The 17608-nt window shown below is 43.2% G+C and overlaps 1 protein-coding gene across 2 annotated transcripts; it reads left to right on the top strand.

Annotated features, from left to right (window-relative positions):
* The first annotated feature begins 11854 nt into the window (after positions 1-11854).
* LOC115907751 (histamine H3 receptor-like) lies at positions 11855-16758 on the top strand. 2 transcript variants are annotated; one of them, XM_030955848.1, is made up of 3 exons: positions 11855-12080; positions 12148-12314; positions 14469-16758. In XM_030955848.1, the coding sequence occupies exons 1-3, from the start codon at positions 11855-11857 to the stop codon at positions 15354-15356; spliced, it is 1281 nt and encodes a 426-aa protein (XP_030811708.1). In that variant the 3' UTR covers positions 15357-16758. The 2 variants fall into 2 exon arrangements, with proteins under 2 accessions (XP_030811708.1, XP_030811707.1); XM_030955847.1 differs by lacking the exon at positions 12148-12314 and having other exon boundaries at positions 11855-12076.
* Positions 16759-17608: the final 850 nt, after the last annotated feature.

Here is a 17608-nt window from a genome sequence, read left to right as displayed (position 1 = left end):
CTCCTCAACTTCCTGCCCCTCCAGAGCTGCTGACCACATCTTTGAAAGACTAGCTAAGATGCAGTGATTAAATGTAATGATGATAACACCAGATGCAGAATACAACAAATTGTTAGGGACAATTATGTCAGGAAGAAGGCATGATTGAAGAGAATGAAAATCACTTGCACTAGTGATTTTGCCTGATCACTGCACCTCTTCATTCACTGTAAACAAAACAAAATTAAATTTACTAATGATGCAACAGAATGCAGCTGCTGGAGATGTTGTTTTGATCTACACTTCCTTTTATCTCAGTTAAAATTTTGAACATGGCCATTTAAAGGTAATTCTCCTATATTTTTGTGATAGTTCAAGCACTTTTGGTTCTTTTTTCCAGAGGACAGCTGTGCTGTTATCTTGACAACTAATGTGTAGTAATGACGGATTTAGGTCTTAAAAATTAGCTACTAAAGTGTGTCAGAAAAGAGATGAATTAGCATTAAGTGATTTCTGACAAACACTTGTCAGGGGGTTTATGAGCAGATGGCATTTGGGAGGTTGGAGCTGTGTCAGCGTGCTCCCTGCAGTGCCACCAGAGCAGTGAAGACACAGACACTCCAGCCTGGGCAGGAGAAGCCAGAAGAGAGAACGCAGACTACACTGGAATTGTGGATTTGCTTTTCTGGTGTTGATTGGGTTTTCTGCAATCTGCTTAGCAATTTGTGCATAATCACAATGATCCTACTGCATGATCCAATAATGACACAACCCATAACTACATACACACTTAAATGATAAAGCCAATTCTTGTTCTAACAGAATTCTGAAGATACTTGGGAATTTTAAAAATATGTTGAAGGCCTTTCAAGAAAAAAATGTTTCAGACAAAATATAGGTTTTCTACTCAGTAAAGCAGGTACTGGGGTACATTCTAAGGTCTGTGGTTTATAAAACAATACAGTATGTGACCCAGTGATTCCGAACACCAGTGGCCCCACCTGTGGCTGGAACAAAGCTTGGTGGAAGCAAGAAATAAAAATCCAATTAAAGCTGCATTTAAGCACAGGCAGTAGAGGGTGGCCTAATTCCCCCAGCTTCCAGGCAGGATTGCTGTGGTGCATTCAACACCTGTTCCAGGAGCTGGTGGCACAAGGAAGCATGGATGTGCCCAGCTGGGTGGGAAGTGCCTGGATGTGTGGTATTCCCAGTGGATGAAAACTATTTCTTGTGTGTCCTTGACATGCTGACAAATAAAGGTTGACTTCCTTTGAACAAAGTCAAATACCTGTCTCCTATCTCAGCTGTGACTCACTAAATATGCAGCCTCCTGCTAGACAGATAAAACTCCAGCATTCCAAATCTTGTCCATAAAAAGCATCTTTTACTAACATCCTTCTCTTGGTATCAAACATTCTGCAGCACTAACCACACCCCAGCACATGCCTGTCACTGACTTTTTCATGCCAGATTCCTCCAATCCATTAATTCCCTTCCAAGTACAAAAATGTGAGGTTCCCATGCTGGCAGTGGCAGCAGTACATCCCCAGCACAGCTCCCTGTGTGACACACCAGCTCCTGCTTTCCTGCTGCAGTCTGGAGGAGTGAGCAGGCACTGAAACACAGCTGATGACCTGAAAAGCCTTCACAGGAATATTTCATCAATATGCTTCTAACAAATGTGCCCAGTGAGAGATGCTGCTTTTGACAAGGCAGCGCACAGACTCCTCTCCAACGCTGCCAAGAAGTGGCACAGTCCTCATTCCCCCTATCATAAAAAGGTGTTGCTGTCCAGGAGTCAACACCAATACTGAGCCAGATCTTTCACCTCTGAGAAGATAGGGCTGAGAGGGGCTGGGAGAGACAATGTTTTTGTTCAGAGCTTTGCTACTGATAAGAGGAAGATAACAGCAAGTGGTTTTCTCTAACTGTATCAAACAAACCTGGTCCCAGATGGAATATCCCATATTTACATACATTTACTTTCTATATGCCTCTATATCCATCCTGATCTGCAGCTATTTCCTTGAGTTAATCAAACACTGCTCTTTCTAGAACTCTGATAATACCAACACATGGCCTGGCTTTTCAGATTTTATAATAGATCAAAATGAAATGTCCCAGATATTTCACTGGAAAGATTGAAAGTAATTACTGTACTCATCACTTACCCAGTTAGCCTGGTAAAAACAACTTGTCAATTCTGTCCTTGCCAGAATTGATACATACTTGGGAATGATAAAAAGCAGTAGCTCTTAATAAAAGGCCAGGACCAAGGCTGTTATTTTCAGTGTGAATCACACTGCAATGCTACTTACTGTTGTACTGCCTGGAAACCAAAAAGTCCTCCAGAAATGTGTAAAGCCAGGACAAAACTCAAGGATAAATAATAAAAGTGGGGACTGAAAGACCAAAACAGTAGCAGCAATCCAAGCAAAAGCAATGAGTTTTAAGAGAGAACAGAAAATGCATTTCAGGTGTGTCTGTATATGTGCATACAGACATGCACAGAGAAACCTTAGTCTAGGAAAAGACAACATGAAATCAGTAACAGAGCAGATTATAGCCGCACCCAAAAAAAAGCACAAGTGATACAAAACCCCTCTCCTAGGTACCAGAAAGAAAAATACAGCAAGTATTTTACCTGTGACTAGAAAAGGAACTGACTTCTGGGGAAATCAGGTTAGCCTAAATACTGTAGATATGTGGTAAGTTTTTATACTTTACTCATGACATTATTCATTTAAGCTTTCTGAGGCCATGGACATAAATAACAAACTATGATACAATATCATATCATATATCATATCATATATAATACCTTACTCTAAAGTAAGAAGGCAGCCTGGCACCACTGCTCTCTTCTAAAGCATCTCCCTCCTGATGCCCAAAAGTTAGGCTGGAAATAAGTCCCAACAGACCAATGTCTACAGAGCAGGCATTTGTTTATTGCAGTGCCAGTGGTGAGTGTTTTGTGGCTAACTGGCTTTGCACTTGCCATTTTTTTCATTAGTTCCATACCTATCTATCGCTAAAGCAGGTGGCTACCTGGTGAGTTTTTTCTTCTTTTTTTGTCTTTTCAGCATTAAGCAACTAGTTAACCATATACTAGCCATTACATTGTATAAAAAGGTATTTATATCTGGTTGTATGGGTATAAAAAGCTATGATTCAGGTTAGATAGGTATCAGATTATATAGATATATAAAAAGTCATTATTTAGGTTATATTGACATCAGGTTACATAGATATCTTATAACTCAAGGTACATAAGCACCTTGTAACTTGGACCTAAGTTATATAGGCATCACTCCAAAGCAGCTACTCACCATGGTCCATGTTGCAGGTTTAACACCCTTAACAGTTCCTGCCATGAACTTCAAGTACAACAGAATTTAAAAGTGCAAATATCAGCTCAGAAACAGGAAACCTTGCCCAAATTATTTCTTTGCATAGCTTGTTGGTTTTTAAGAGGGATCCTGGTCTGATAAGGTCATCTGGGGATAGAAGCAGATCCTTCAAAACAGGAAGGTTTTGTTGCATCCAAAGCAGATGGAGACACAGAACCCACAGAAGCAGCATCTGGAAAAGTCAGTTGCTTCATTTAAAGCAGGAAGCAGCTCTGCTGGTTTTAGGTAGCCTTGTTAGCAAACTGGAACAGGAGTGGAGACTGCTCAGGATGTGGTGATGAATGTGCTATTCTGCTGCCTCTGCAGCTGAGGAAAACACAGGCTGTTCAGGGAGCATCGCTCCTGACACTGGCTCAGAAGCAAAGTCTGTGTGACATTTTGAACAAGAAAATGAAGCTGCTATCAGCATTTCAAATTGTGAGAGTTAGTTAAAGCAAAGAATATGACCATAGGGAACAAAACAACCCTTATTTTTCTTAGTTTCATGTCACAGGTGACTATGTAGAAAAATATTTTAAGATGACACATTCTGGTTGGTTTTATTCCACTGATGGTTGGTTTTATACCACCATCTCTGCTCCTATGAAAAATTCTTGTGCAGCCACAACCTCTGCTTGATGACTAAAGAAGAGAATCCTAGCAGGGGAAAAAACAAACAAAACCCAACAAACCAAAAGGTGCAGAAGAGACACACAGGCAACTTCCACAGATGTTGATGAATTCCATAGGAAGGCAATGGGAGCTTTTTCTTATAGAGTAGATCCTTCTTAGCCAATAACCTCTGATTGTTTAAGTGTTCCCATTAAGGCTGGACTCCAAAGGGTGGTCTCAGCCTGAGCAGATGCATCAGAGCTTGAGTCTAACTGTAAGGAACCCTTGAAAACCTACACAGGTGATGAAGAGAAAAATGCCAATAACATCTACCATTAGCAATTGTAACATATTTTCTCATCTACCATAGTGCCACCTCTCATAAAAACCAGCATGGATCAGCCATGATCAATGTAGGGTGCAACACCTCTGAGTAGCTGAGAAATGTCATACCCTTTTCACCTTGAAATTTTCACAAAAATTCTTCACCCTGCCCATGGAATAAATAAAGCTATTGCTGCATCAGAGAAAATCTGAAAGTTGATCTGGTGGAAGAAAACTCATTAATCTCTATGATGAGATGACAAGATCATCACATAGCTAGAAGTGCAGCACCTGTGTTTCCACTCCATTTCAATTACATTCTTTGTACAAATAATAAAACTGAACTCATCATCAAAGGATGAGTATCAAATTTTAATACAGCAGGTTTTTTATCATCCTTCTTACAAGCAAGATGAAAAATTAATTTGAGGGATCTACACTGTATCCCATCAGACAAACATGGATGGGTGAGTACTGACAGTACCTTCAGGCATCTACTTCAGGTTGTTCAAAGCCAAGATCACTCTGGATAGTCTTTGGGAAGCACAGACTGCAAACACTGGTGTCTTGATTAACCCTGGGAGGCACCTACTGTATCATCTCATTACACCAACACCCCTGCAGAGCAACAAATGAAAAGACACGTAATTCACTGAAAATTTAGACTGGGATTTGAAGCTGTGTGAAAAAAATGCAGAAAAGTCTTATTGATTCCTATAAATCCCAGATCACTTTCTTCTTCTGACCACCTCTTAAATATTTCATGGTCAGGACCAAACAAATATTCCACTGAAATCTGGGGTTTGACTCATAGACAGTGTACACAGGTTGTTGAGGTGATAATTTGAAAGGTACAAAAATGCAGAGCAATGTCAGAAGCTCATTTTTTTATGAGTCAGACATAATAAATACACACACATTGAAATCCTTGAATTTCCTGATTGAAAGGTCAAAATTTTTTGAAATGGTTAGGGAGAAAACATTAATTTTTTTCATAAACAAGATGAGGTCACTTGGAACATGAAAGGAAGTATACATGAAATCACAAGTTAAATCAAAGTGTTAATATTAACAGCTGAAGGAAGATAAAAGAGGATGAAATTCCCAACCCTAAAGTGGCATTGAAGGGTGGTTCAATGACTATAAAATACAGTGCAAATCTGAGGGCAAGACAATCCCCCTGATGATAATTACCAGGTCCTGGTATTAGCAAGAAAAGGGCATTTCTATCATTACAGATGTACCTAGAAGAAATGTTATTACCCATTAAAGGCCCCTATTATTCTGCTGTCAGTTACCATCTGTTAATGAAGCCTTCATGATCTGACAGTTCATTCTCTAATTGTCACCCTGTGCCAGTCTCTGGTTCACAGCACACTGTGAACTGAGCCTTCATATATTATACATTTCATGAGCTGAGTTTTCCAGGCTTCACCTCTGATGTGATCTTTATCTCCTCCCTAAGTGCCATCCTCCCACACAGCAGCCCATGGCTTCAGAGAGCCCTTTGTGGGCTGCTAAATTACAGACTTCTCTGCTGTTCTGACACTGGAAGAGCATCCCTATGATCAAGCATTTCTTTCCAAGTTTGCAAGTCTCCTGTGAGACAGTCAACTCGAATGTTTGTCATTAAGAGGTATTTAATGCTAATTATCCTGCCATTCCTCAGCTCTCTCTCCAGAGTAGTTTTTAAGTTTCCATAGATACCAGCTTGTAGCTTTCAGAAATCTGTATTTTTAACCCTCAAGACAAGACTGCTTATACCCAGAAACCTGTACAACCACATTTATGTTTTAACACCTCCTATGTACTCTGATGTCTCTCAGATGCTTCTCTCCCATGTGATATTCTCACCACTACACAGAGTGAGCTGCTTTGGGTGTGTGTGGCATTTTAATAAAAGGTCCACAAACATTCACACACTGAGAGGGAAGCCACAAAAGCTAGCCAGAAGGAAACTCTCAAAGAAACAGATTTTAATTACCTCTTTTCTCAATTTTAGATGGCAAAGTCTTCTTTGCAAGGGATGTGTATATGCTGGAATTCTACAATTAGAGCATTCTCCAGGGGAATAAAAAATAGGCCAGAGGTTATTAATCAAAAAGCAAAGCAGGTGTCCAAACTGCCAGGCTGCAATTCCCTCTTCCCCCACTCTCCCTGCAATAGCTGCCACTGCAGCACCTCTGGAGATCTGAGGAACTCAAGCTCAGTTTTCTTCTCAGTCTTTCAGCTTCCATCCTGAATACATGAATGAAGAGAGGGCAAAATGGTTGTACCTCTGCCACATCACAGCAGGAAACATGAGCCTCAGACATACTGCAATATAACCAAATTTCACCTGTGTAACTCAAACACGTTGCCTTGTCAGCTGTGAATGGTCTGACATCAGGCCAGGTCTGTGCCCTGCCTTCCAACACCAATGGCTAATTCTGATACTCTCTTCTGATCTCTCTTCTGATTCTGATATCCCTTCCTCCAACACATCAGGCATCTCAGTTTAGTCACTTATGAATGAGTGTTTTCAGAATTGATGTTCATTTATTATTTAATCTTACATTGTCCTGCTGGATGGAGGTTGCTCTCAATAGCAAAGCCTTAATTATGTTTCCCTTTGATGCAAGAATTCATCATGCAGCTCTGGTTATGATCAAGGCAGAGATTTTGAAAACCAAGGGCTAATATAGGAACATCCAAACCAGATCAGGCTCAGTCACTTAAATCCTATCTCCTGCAGAAAGCTTTGCTGGGAAAAGAGCATGAAAACAAAGCAATCATATATTGATTACTTCCCCAGAATGAAATGTAACTTCCCCAGAACAGCCTCCTAGTCTCCAAGGATTTGCAGTACAGGGAATTCTTGAGAATGAAGTTGCAGGTTTGTGTATAATTACCCTCAATGGATAATTTTATGGTCAGAATTTACATGAACTTTCAGTATCCACTATGCCCAGTGAGTTCTGATACAGATAAAACACATGTTTAGAGATGCTGGGGAGAATATTGTGAGTCTGTGCTTATTATCAGCTTGCCATGGAAATACCTTCCTGGCTGGAGATACAGAAAGCAGCCGTGCTGCAGCTTATTCCTGGGGAATGCCATCTACTGGTGGAGAAGAAGCTGTTGTGCAAATACATTCAACTGCCAGAAACACTGTTTGCCCAGAACTTGAGTATCTCTCTGACTAGAATTGCCACATTAGCAGGATTATGTATCTGGACATTATCAGTGCAAATGAAAGAGGTGACATGCCAGGGGGAAAAGGAACTTCTCCAAGGATTAAGGAAGAAGGAACTAAAAATGTGAAATAAGCCACAGTCTGGGTACCTCTGATTTTTGCAATGCTGTCATCACCAATACAATGTTAAGAGATATTTTTGGAAGTCTGTTCAGCCCTCACTGAGTGTAATCAGAGAACGTTTGGTTCTCTGTAATGTACTTGCAGCCAAGAGACAAAATTGGGATGACATCCTCTGATGCTGGCTACATAAATGAAATTGCCTAAGTGAAATACTGATCCATGAAGTATGCAGGATGGGAAGCACACCAATGCCAGACTGCTGAACTGGTAATAGAGGGTACCAGGAATAACAGGTGAAACTGCTGAATGAATCCAGTAGGAGCAAAAGGAAATAAAAGTACTTGTAGTGTTTGTATTTTGTTACCATGCTGCTCAGTTCTAATGAAATTCTGGTGTAACCTTAAGGCAACTGCCTATGGGATGACTGTTTCTATTTATTGCAGCCTAATTATCCAAGTCCATTAGTTAAATCATATTTCAAATCTCTCATCCGCATTCATCAAACTCACAAGTCTTACTTCTTGACAAATTGTTATTAAAACAATAAAGCCAGGCATCAAGGGGACCTCAGGCTTGTGATGTTTGGACGGATTCCCACAGAGTGGGACATGCAGTCGTGGCCTCCCCTGAACTGTACAACACAGAGCAGACCCCACTCACCCCAGCCTGGCCCCTGTCCCCTCCCTGCCTCTGCCTCTTTGTCACAAGAGGCTTTCCTTCAGCAGTAAGTCCCACTAGAAGAGGATGGAAACCAGTTTCTTGATGTCTGAGCAAGCAGTGATGCCTCTGAGCAAGAACCAGGGCTGCAGTCTGCTTTCTTTGTGCCAGAGCCATTCCCTTCAAGTGCCTTAAAACCAGGCTGCAATAACTACACCAGCTGCTGCTGCTGACACCCACACCAAAGAGGCCACAGCCTCATCCCTCACAGGACAAGCTCTGGTGGATGTTTCCTTACTGAAGAAAAGAAAGTTCCTCCTTGGTAAGTGGTAGGTAACACTGTGTGTGAACTCTGAAGCAGATGCCCTTCCACTGGCACTGGTCAAACAGTTGATTTTTCTCTTCATGTGTGGGAACAAGAAGAAAATGTGAACTGCATCATATGCAGGAAGACTTCTACAGAACATTTTAAAAAATGAAGGGAATCAGTAAGCAAGCAAAACCCTGGCTGGCAAAGGGTATAAGGCTAATAGGAAATGCTCATGGCAGAATTTAGTTTTCCACATTCATTTAACTAGGATCAGCTCCAACAGCAACATTTGATTTCCCAAGTGATAAAGCCTTACAGGCATTTTCTCAGAGAGTCTAAAAATCATTCCTTTTTTCTTGGCCAAAATACCAATCACTCATAGCAAAAGGATAGTTGACAGCAACCTCTAAACATAAAACAGGGCTATTAACAAGTACGTATTTTGTCAAGATTTGCAAAACTACTAATGCATAGCTTCTTTTAAATAAGTGAAGGTTCCAGCTATGGCATCCCCCTCTTGAAGTGTGCCACAATTGCCCTTTAGCTTCAGTAAAGCTTTGGTACCAGAGAGCATGTGGCACACCAAGAAAACTGCCCCCCATGTGGAAGTATCTCTGTAAAGAACAAGAAGAATATTATGTACACTGTACTATTTGGAAAAAGCACAATGATTTAGCTTTGGGTTCAGATGCAGGCAAAGACCCAATGTAAATACATTTATTACCTTCCTTAACTGTAAGAAGATACCAGGGGGGGTCTTCAGCACCCTCTGGCCCAACAGGCTCTACAGCCAGCTGGAGTGTACCCCCTCTCCATGTGGTTTCCCAAGTATTTTTGGAAGCTGATTTTGGGCTGTTCTGGGAAATCAGAACTATCTGTCTGCCATGTGGGAAAATCGTTCTGTTTTTCTGTCATTGCTCTGGAAATACTCACCCACATATGCTGGAGTCATGGGAAATGGCATGATTCAGACAGCTCTCAGTAATTACTGAAGGATGTCTTTGGAAGTGAAAACAATTATCAGGAAATCACAGGGAAAAAAAGTTAAAATTTGAACACATCGGTAGTGATATGCCTTGAAAAACAACACTATATCTTTCTTTTTCTTGGGCTATTGTCATTCCACTTTACTAACTCTAATAATTTACATATCTTAGAGCAAGAAAATGCTTGAAGTCTGGATTTTAAGACCTGTTGTTCTGAGAGTGCTGCCCACCTAATGCACACTTGTGTCACTAGCACAGTCTTCAACAATACGTCTCCAAAATGCAGTTATGGACTGATAGTTCATGTTTTTAGAACAGAGTTTTGTTAAGACATCACCCCCTGCCAAAGCAGCAATAATAAAGGAGCTTTTAAAGGCAGTAAAGGCAATTATGGCACTTACTGAGAATCTCAAAATCTGCCAGGAGGAAAAACACTACAAAAGCTACTTCACATAAGGAACACAAGTTTACATGCTGCAAACTCACTGAGCTGCTGTAAAATTACTTTACATTAGAGGAGTTAAAGAATACAGCAGTTATTCATGAAAAGAGTAAATTCTTCCATGTTTTCCTGGTGCTTGAGATATTTTTTTTCTTATGAGTCCCTTGGCGGACTCTTTATCTTTTATACACCACAACACAATCAGAGAGCAGTCAATAGCACAAGCTTGATCTTGTCCAAACTGAAGTGAATGGAAAACTGCCAATAGGGCTCAAAGAGTAGAGAAAATGAGTCCCCAGACTAGGAGTTAATAATAATCACAAGCTCCACTGTTCCTTTCACTTTTGTTTTGCATGGCTTTACTTATTTACTTTAGGGAGAAAATGATATGAGGACATGTAAAAGGAGTATTTTCCTCACACATATTAGATATGCAGATGCCATTTCTGTCTCTGGACTGGCTGTATTATAAGCAGTTTAAATTGCAAACTATCCTCAGTGGAGCTCCTGATTTACAGAGATTAACTGACCTGGAAATTGTACTTCTAGCATTGACAAAGGCTTTATCTTCCCCCTGAGGAAAAGGCCAGTCCACTGTTACCCTGAGAACACATGCTTCACCCCAGACAAATAACAGAGAAGTAATTCAGCTGCTCTTGTTGTCTCACCTGGTGCCCATTGGAATAGCTCTCTTTAGAAAGCTGCGATTGCTTCTAAACTTATTACAAACTGCTGATTTATGCAAATCTCTTATAAAAGAGGAGTTTACCACCTGTGAAACATTGGCTGAATGGCTGAATTAAGGGAAGATTATGCATTGGTTTTGAGCAAGTTCTGTTGCCTTTTAGTGATAAAGGGGCCCTACCGAAGGCAGCAAACCCCAAAGTGCTCTCAGCCTCCACAGAACTCTCATGGAAAGGGAGGCAAAGCCTATCCCTCAATGGCCACGTATTTTAAGGCAAATGAAGATACAGTGGGCCAGATCAGGAGAGCAGACATAAAGCTGCATTTCCTCTTCTGAATTACCCTTCAAAGTGAGCAAAGCTCAGCAGCCTGAGCAGCTCTTTCAGGGGTCACTGTGATCCCTCCTGCTCCCCGGGCCCCTCAGCCATCGTGCCGGAGGCTGAGGGAGGCCCGGGCCCTTTCCTGGCTGCTCCTGGGTTTGGTTTTTGGAACAGAGCTGCCTTCCGTAATACTGGCTCCTTGACATCACTACTACAATGCACTTACACACTCTCCAAGGCCACTGCCAGTTTTGAAAAGAAACGTCTCAGAAATACCTCATTCCTGCAATGTTGTGGGGAGGAGCAGCCAGGCAGGGCAGTGAGCCCTTGTTAGCGCTGTCCCGGAGGGAAAGGCGGAGGCAGAGGAGGGGTGCCCTGAGGGCAAGAGCGCACAGCCCGCCCGGAAGGGCAGACCAGAGACCGTCGGGGAGCGCCGAGGGCATGGTGACCAGCTGAAGTGCGGTGTGGGGAACAGGCAGGCAAAGCAGCCTGCCCCCGCAGCGGCCGCGAACGGGCTGGGACAGACTCGGAGAGGCGCCGGGAGCGTCACGGCCGGGCTGGGAGGGGCGGGCAGCGAGCACGGGGCGGTTCTGCCCAGCCCCAGAGCTCCGGGCTTCAGCCGCGGGCTGGGGTTTCTGGTGCCCTCCCCTCTCCTCAGCGCCGCCACCGCACTCCAGGAAGTTTTCCCGAACCGACTCCGTCCCCAACAGCGGGAAGGTCGGGCTGGGCAGGGCAGGGCAGGGCAGAGCAGCGCCGCCCGGCCCCTCGCTCCGCCCGGCGGGGCTGAGCGGGGCGGGGCGGTGCCGCAGCCGAGCTGGGGTCCGGGCAGTGCCGCGGGCTCTCCGCCGGCACCATGGGCCGGGACGGGCCGTGGCTCAACCTGTCCGGCAGCGCCTGTGCGGCGGGCGGGCCCTTCGCCGCGGGCACGGCCGCGCTGCTGGCCGCGCTCATGGGGCTGCTGGTGCTGGTCACGGTGCTGGGCAATGCCCTGGTCATTCTGGCCTTCGTGGTGGACCGGAGCCTCCGCACGCAGGGAAACTTCTTCTTCCTGAACCTGGCCGTGGCTGACCTGCTGGTGGGTGAGTGCCGCGGAGCCGCGGGGCGGGGGGTGGCTCCGCCCGTGTCACCGCCGAGCTCTGTCCGCAGGCGGCTTCTGCATCCCCCTCTACATCCCCTACGTGCTGACGGGCGAGTGGAGGCTCGGCAGGGGCTTGTGTAAGCTGTGGCTGGTGGTGGACTACCTGGTGTGCACCGCCTCCGTCTTCAACATCGTCCTGATCAGCTTCGACAGGTTCATCTGTGTCACCAGAGCGGTAAGGGCTGCTGGGCAGGGGGTGCAGCGGGCAGGCAGGGGCTCCAGGGCTGCCCTTCCAGGCACGGGGGTTTGCTTAGGGCACCTGGCTTCCAGCGCCCTTGAGCCTCTCTCGAACAGCTCATGAGACAGCGGCGAGCTTCTCTCAGTCCTGGAAATAGTTCTGGGAGTGATCGGCTTTACCAGAAAATGCATTTCCTTCTCACTTTTACAGTGGAAGAGGTGCTCTGCTTTAGGAACAGGCACAGGCTGTCCGCAGACGGAACAAGGTGTACTTATTTCCTCCCTAGCTGCATCTTGAATAAGGTTTAAAGTATTATCCAGCTGAAGCAGAGCTGCCCCCTCAGGACACGGCGGTGCCCCCTTGATAGCCCACAGGCAGAGACCTGCTTGCAGTGGGTATCGAACTCTCAGGGGAATTGGATGTGTACGGCTGTGATGGGTCAAAAGTGAGAGATTAGAAATTAACATCTTGCACAGGATACAAATGTCATTTCTATATAATGGCCACAGAAATAGCTCAAGTCGTGTCTGCAGCATGCCACCTATTAAAAACGAAGATTAGGCTTTGCACCAAATTTACACCTAGACCATAATGCCTCAAAGTATTTTGGATGGCGTCAAAATAACACATTTTACCTGTTAATAGGTTTCACACTTCTACACACACTTCTTGGTTAGTTCCACCCACAGTTTCTTCAAGTGTTCATTTAAGTTTGTTGCTCATTTAAATCACAAAAAGTACAAAGAGAGACTGCAGAATCAATTCAGCAGTTTTACCAACTTCTTTTTGAAGAGGGAGAAATGAACAGATTAATTCTTTAACAGTCAACACTCATAATTCCTTTATTTTCTAGGTTCTGAATTAGCCATGAATTTTTCTTCCATAAACCAATCTCTCATGACTATGCACATAGTATAAATATATAAACTAGATGGTTTCAGAAACAGAAATGGAAACTGGTCATAATAAATGAAAATAATCACCCACTTTAAAATACTTCTAATGAATCCGTCATATAAAAATCCCTCCCCAAGCAAGAGTACAGAAAATGACTGATGGGTTAGGGCAGTATGAGAACATATAAGCAGGACTATCTGAAGTTCCAAATTATTCTCCATCTCAATGAAAATAGTAACTTCCTCCAAGACTGCTCCTGAAATCATTCATAACTTTGTTAAGGACTGCAAAATCAGATCAAGTTCAGGCACACTCAGGTTTCCTCAGCTCTGTGTCTCCTCTACCAGAACAGCACTGGCTGTGGAGATCAAGGCCCACAGATGGGGGCAGTAAACGTGAACCCTGTACAGAATTTAAGAATTTCATATTCCACAGGCTGTGTGGCTGCCCGTGGAGATGTGAAGGGTGAATTCCAAGCCACTTCACGAGTATTTGTCCTCGGGGACAAACATTCCAGGGAATCAGAAACAGAGAAGATGATCTTGACTTTAGGATTCTGATTAATTCTATTGTTGATACGGCTTACTGGCTCAGTATTGGTGACACATTATTTCTGCACCTCAGCTTCTCTATTTTGTAAATAACAGAAATCAGGTATTCTTCTGTAAAGCACTTTGCAGACCACAACACTCCATCTATACACCTTAACTGCAAACAGGAATTCTTTAAGTACTTCATGAAAGAATGAAATTAAGTATATAACAGAAGGTGGTGGTGTAAATTTTTGTGTGATTTTCACATTAAGAGTCTCTCTACAAAGTAGAAATAAAAGAACTTGCTTGGTATTCTCTGAATTCAAACCCCTTTTACATATTTCAAATGATTTAAGAATTCCAAATAAAGGGTCCAATAAACGTTTTTAACCATTCTGTAAGCAGGTATCACAGCTAATGCAGTTTAAAATGAAACTGGTGACAGCCAGTTCTGGGAAGAGCAGTGGTTATTTGCTTTAAAGGAGACTTGGTTTTCAAGTTTTTAAGATCTGATGCACCTCTCAGAATTATCCAATCACCTTGATAAGGTTTCTTGGAAGGCATATTTCAGAAGTAACTCTTCTGTGATACCAGTAGGGCTTGGTCTAAAAACCCTCATCCCAAAACCAGTCTCTCACCAACCCTCACAAGTGACAGAGAGGGCCATGCTCCAAAGCAGCCACACGGGAGATGTGTAATGTGTGTGACTTTTGTCCCTCAGGTCAGCTACAAGGCTCAGCAAGGGATGACCAGAAATGCAGTGCTGAAGATGATGACTGTATGGATTGCTGCTTTTCTCCTCTATGGGCCAGCCATCCTCAGCTGGGAGCACATTGCCCAAAAGAGCATCCTCCCTGAAGGAGAATGTCATGCAGAATTCTTCTACAACTGGTATTTCCTAATGATTGCCTCTACTGTTGAATTCTTTACACCTTTCATCACTGTTATGTACTTTAACTTAAGTATTTACCTTAACATCAGGAAACGCACCTTGCTCCGAAATGAAAACCTCTCACTCGGTCAAGAGGACTGTGAAATGAATTTCCAGGGGGAAAAAAGGGAACACACAGTGTTTTTTGTAAAGCCAGCTAAAAGAGACAAACATGAGCACAGAGCAAGCAGCCTTCTTCCCCCAGGGAAGGCTCCAAGGCCTCAGGCCTCAGCTGAGCTGGGCAATCAGCCATCCAACCTGAGTGCCAGTCTTGACCTTCCACCCCTCCAGGTGGATGTACAGACCAGGCCTCCCAGGAATGGCTTTTGCCCAGCAACAGAAAGCCTTTGCCACCCCAGCAGCAAAGTGGACGTTTCTAACATTATGGCAAACAGATTCAGACTTTCCCGGGATAAAAGAGTAGCAAAATCTTTAGCAGTGATTGTCTGTGTGTTTGGCTTGTGCTGGGCTCCATACACACTCCTGATGATCATCAGGGCAGCCTGCCACGGGCACTGTGTGCACCACTCCCTCTACGAGATCTCATTCTGGCTCCTGTGGGTGAACTCAGCCATCAACCCTGTTCTTTACCCTCTGTGTCACATGAGCTTTAGGAAAGCCTTCATAAAACTCCTGTGTCCACGAAAAGCCAAAATTCATCCTGACATTTTGATGTGAGAAGTAGGAAGGCTGAAAATTAACACATATTGTATTTGGTGGGAACGCCAAAAAGCAAGTATTGCAATACCTGCAAATATTTATGGAATACTGGCAAGTAGGCAGAAGTGTAGATATTTATGAACATGTAGAAATAGTCATCCATGTAGCTGGGAAAATCACAGCAATGAAAAGAAAGGTCATTTTTCAAAGCTCTTTGGGAAATTACACCAACAGTATATTTTCTGGTAATGGTGGACTACTGTTGAAGTGCTGAAAACAAAAAATAATTTTCATGGCTAATAATTACATTTCAGGCTCTGTCACTTTTAATAACTGTAAATATTGCTGGAATTTCATAAAGCATTAATCTTAGATCTGTTATATCTTGCCCCAAACCCACTTCAAGACATCAAGAATCTCAGTTGTCAAGTCTAGGATGCTTTCCTTGCCTCCACTTAGTGACAAGCCAGACAAGGCATGACCAAAGATAAAAATACAGGAAAAGCATGGGACAGGAAGCAGAACATCAGTGGTGTTACCAGAGAAGCTGAGCAGCTGTAGCAGGTAAGGGAGCACTGATGTGAGGGAAAAGGTGATGGAAATAGAAGAGAGTGGAACATTTAGCAGAACAAAGTCCAAGAACAGAAGTAAAAAGGGTTTTGAGCTTTTTAATAGGAGATACAAGAATTGGAAACTTACACACTGGAAGAGCTTCATTAGGAGTTCCCTCCCTCAGCAGTGACTTCCTGCCCCCCACCAGGGTCCTGCATGGGCAGGAATCTACTGAGGTCAAAACTCCACTCCTTACAGAGCTGAGGGTATTACTCTGTGCTTTGCTGTAAGGACAGAGTAAGCCTAAGTAGTTTATGAGATCCATGACAGAGCTTTGGGTGAACTTCCCTTGCAGTAATTTTTAAAACATTGACAGTTAGACCTTTACTACTTCTGGCTAGACTAAAAAAAAAGTGTTGTTTTCCTCTACCCCAGCCATTGAATCTCTCCATCCATCAAGTCACTAGTGGTCAATAAAGTATTACTTGAAGTGTTGAGATATTTCCCAGGTTATGCATCATGACTGTAACAGACTCAAAGTCTGTTACAATTTACAGCCTGGCTACTGCCCAGAGTCTCTGCCATTGTGCCCGTGCCACAGGAGCAGCTCACACAACAGATTCTGAGTTTGGAGTAGGTTTGTCCCACATTGAGCATCACTAATGATACAAGTTTGTTCCACCATCACCAGCATTTACTGCATAACCTAACAGATGCTTTCCTTTGCTGACAAGTGATAGTTATGAACAGCTCTAATTGTCCATTGCCATAGTCAAAATGCATGGTAATACAACTGATCTTCAAGTTTACAGGCAGTAAAATTATTTACTTTGTAAACTTTCAATAAAAGTAATTAAGAGCTGTGGAAGAGTCCTAACTGTGTAGCCCTAACAAGTAGGAGAGGGTGAAAAAGCACCAGTCTACAACATTTGGGTGACTGCAGCTGAAACTGCAAAACTGGTATTTCAAAGACACTTCCTAAGTTACAAGGACTGACACTGAGGACTAAAAGGACATGGTTAGCAAATACTGTAAACTAGGAGGGCATATCCCTACACTAAGAACATATCCACATGAACATAATCACCACACTCTGCTATGGATGTGCTATAACAAAACACCTGAACAGTTCTGCTATGAGGAACAGTTTCAACACATACAGAGCAACATGAAGATTTTTGAATCAGCATCAGTTATAAACTTGGGGAAGTAAAGCCTTTAAATTATCTCCCCATTCATTTCTCCTCCCTTCCAAGCCAGACTTATTCATCAGTATATTAATGATCTAATTGTTGTCTACTCTGCAATTGTTTCCTAGGATTGTATTTGCCTTTCTCAGAAAACAGGTAGCACTAAATTACTGAACAAATCCCACCAAAATCTCATTTAATCTTCAATCAAGCCAGGACACATTTTCAGGAAACAGTGGTCACTCAAGGAGTAATGCAATTGAATCAGTTATCTTTAGAACACACCATGTTCAGTCAAGGCAAACCAGACAGGTCAGAACTTCCAGCAATTGGCATTAACCCATGGACAGGACCAGCTGAGCAGCAGCTGCCACTGGCTGTGCTCTGCTACTCAGTTCCCTACAGCACTGGCATTCAGATGTCACTCTCTGGCACAGAATCCAGTAGGATTCTTCCTCACTCCAAGCATGTCATAAAAACATTCTGAATTGTGAGCACACATCATCTCGGCACCACGTGGAGAAACAC

This window comes from Camarhynchus parvulus, chromosome 11 (assembly GCF_901933205.1).
Source record: "Camarhynchus parvulus chromosome 11, STF_HiC, whole genome shotgun sequence".
Taxonomy (NCBI): Eukaryota; Metazoa; Chordata; class Aves; order Passeriformes; family Thraupidae; genus Camarhynchus; species Camarhynchus parvulus.
Note: the sequence above shows the minus strand (reverse complement) of the source record. Positions and strands in the feature narration are given on the sequence as shown.

Excerpts from the sequence above, each read along its gene's own strand:
- LOC115907751 (XM_030955848.1), top strand. The coding sequence starts at position 11,855 with ATGGGCCGGGACGGGCCGTGGCTCAACCTGTCCGGCAGCGCCTGTGCG. Across the intron at positions 12,081-12,147 it reads CGTGGCTGACCTGCTGGTGG|GCGGCTTCTGCATCCCCCTC; the intron begins GTGAGTGCCGCG and ends CTCTGTCCGCAG. Across the intron at positions 12,315-14,468 it reads TCATCTGTGTCACCAGAGCG|GTCAGCTACAAGGCTCAGCA; the intron begins GTAAGGGCTGCT and ends TTTGTCCCTCAG.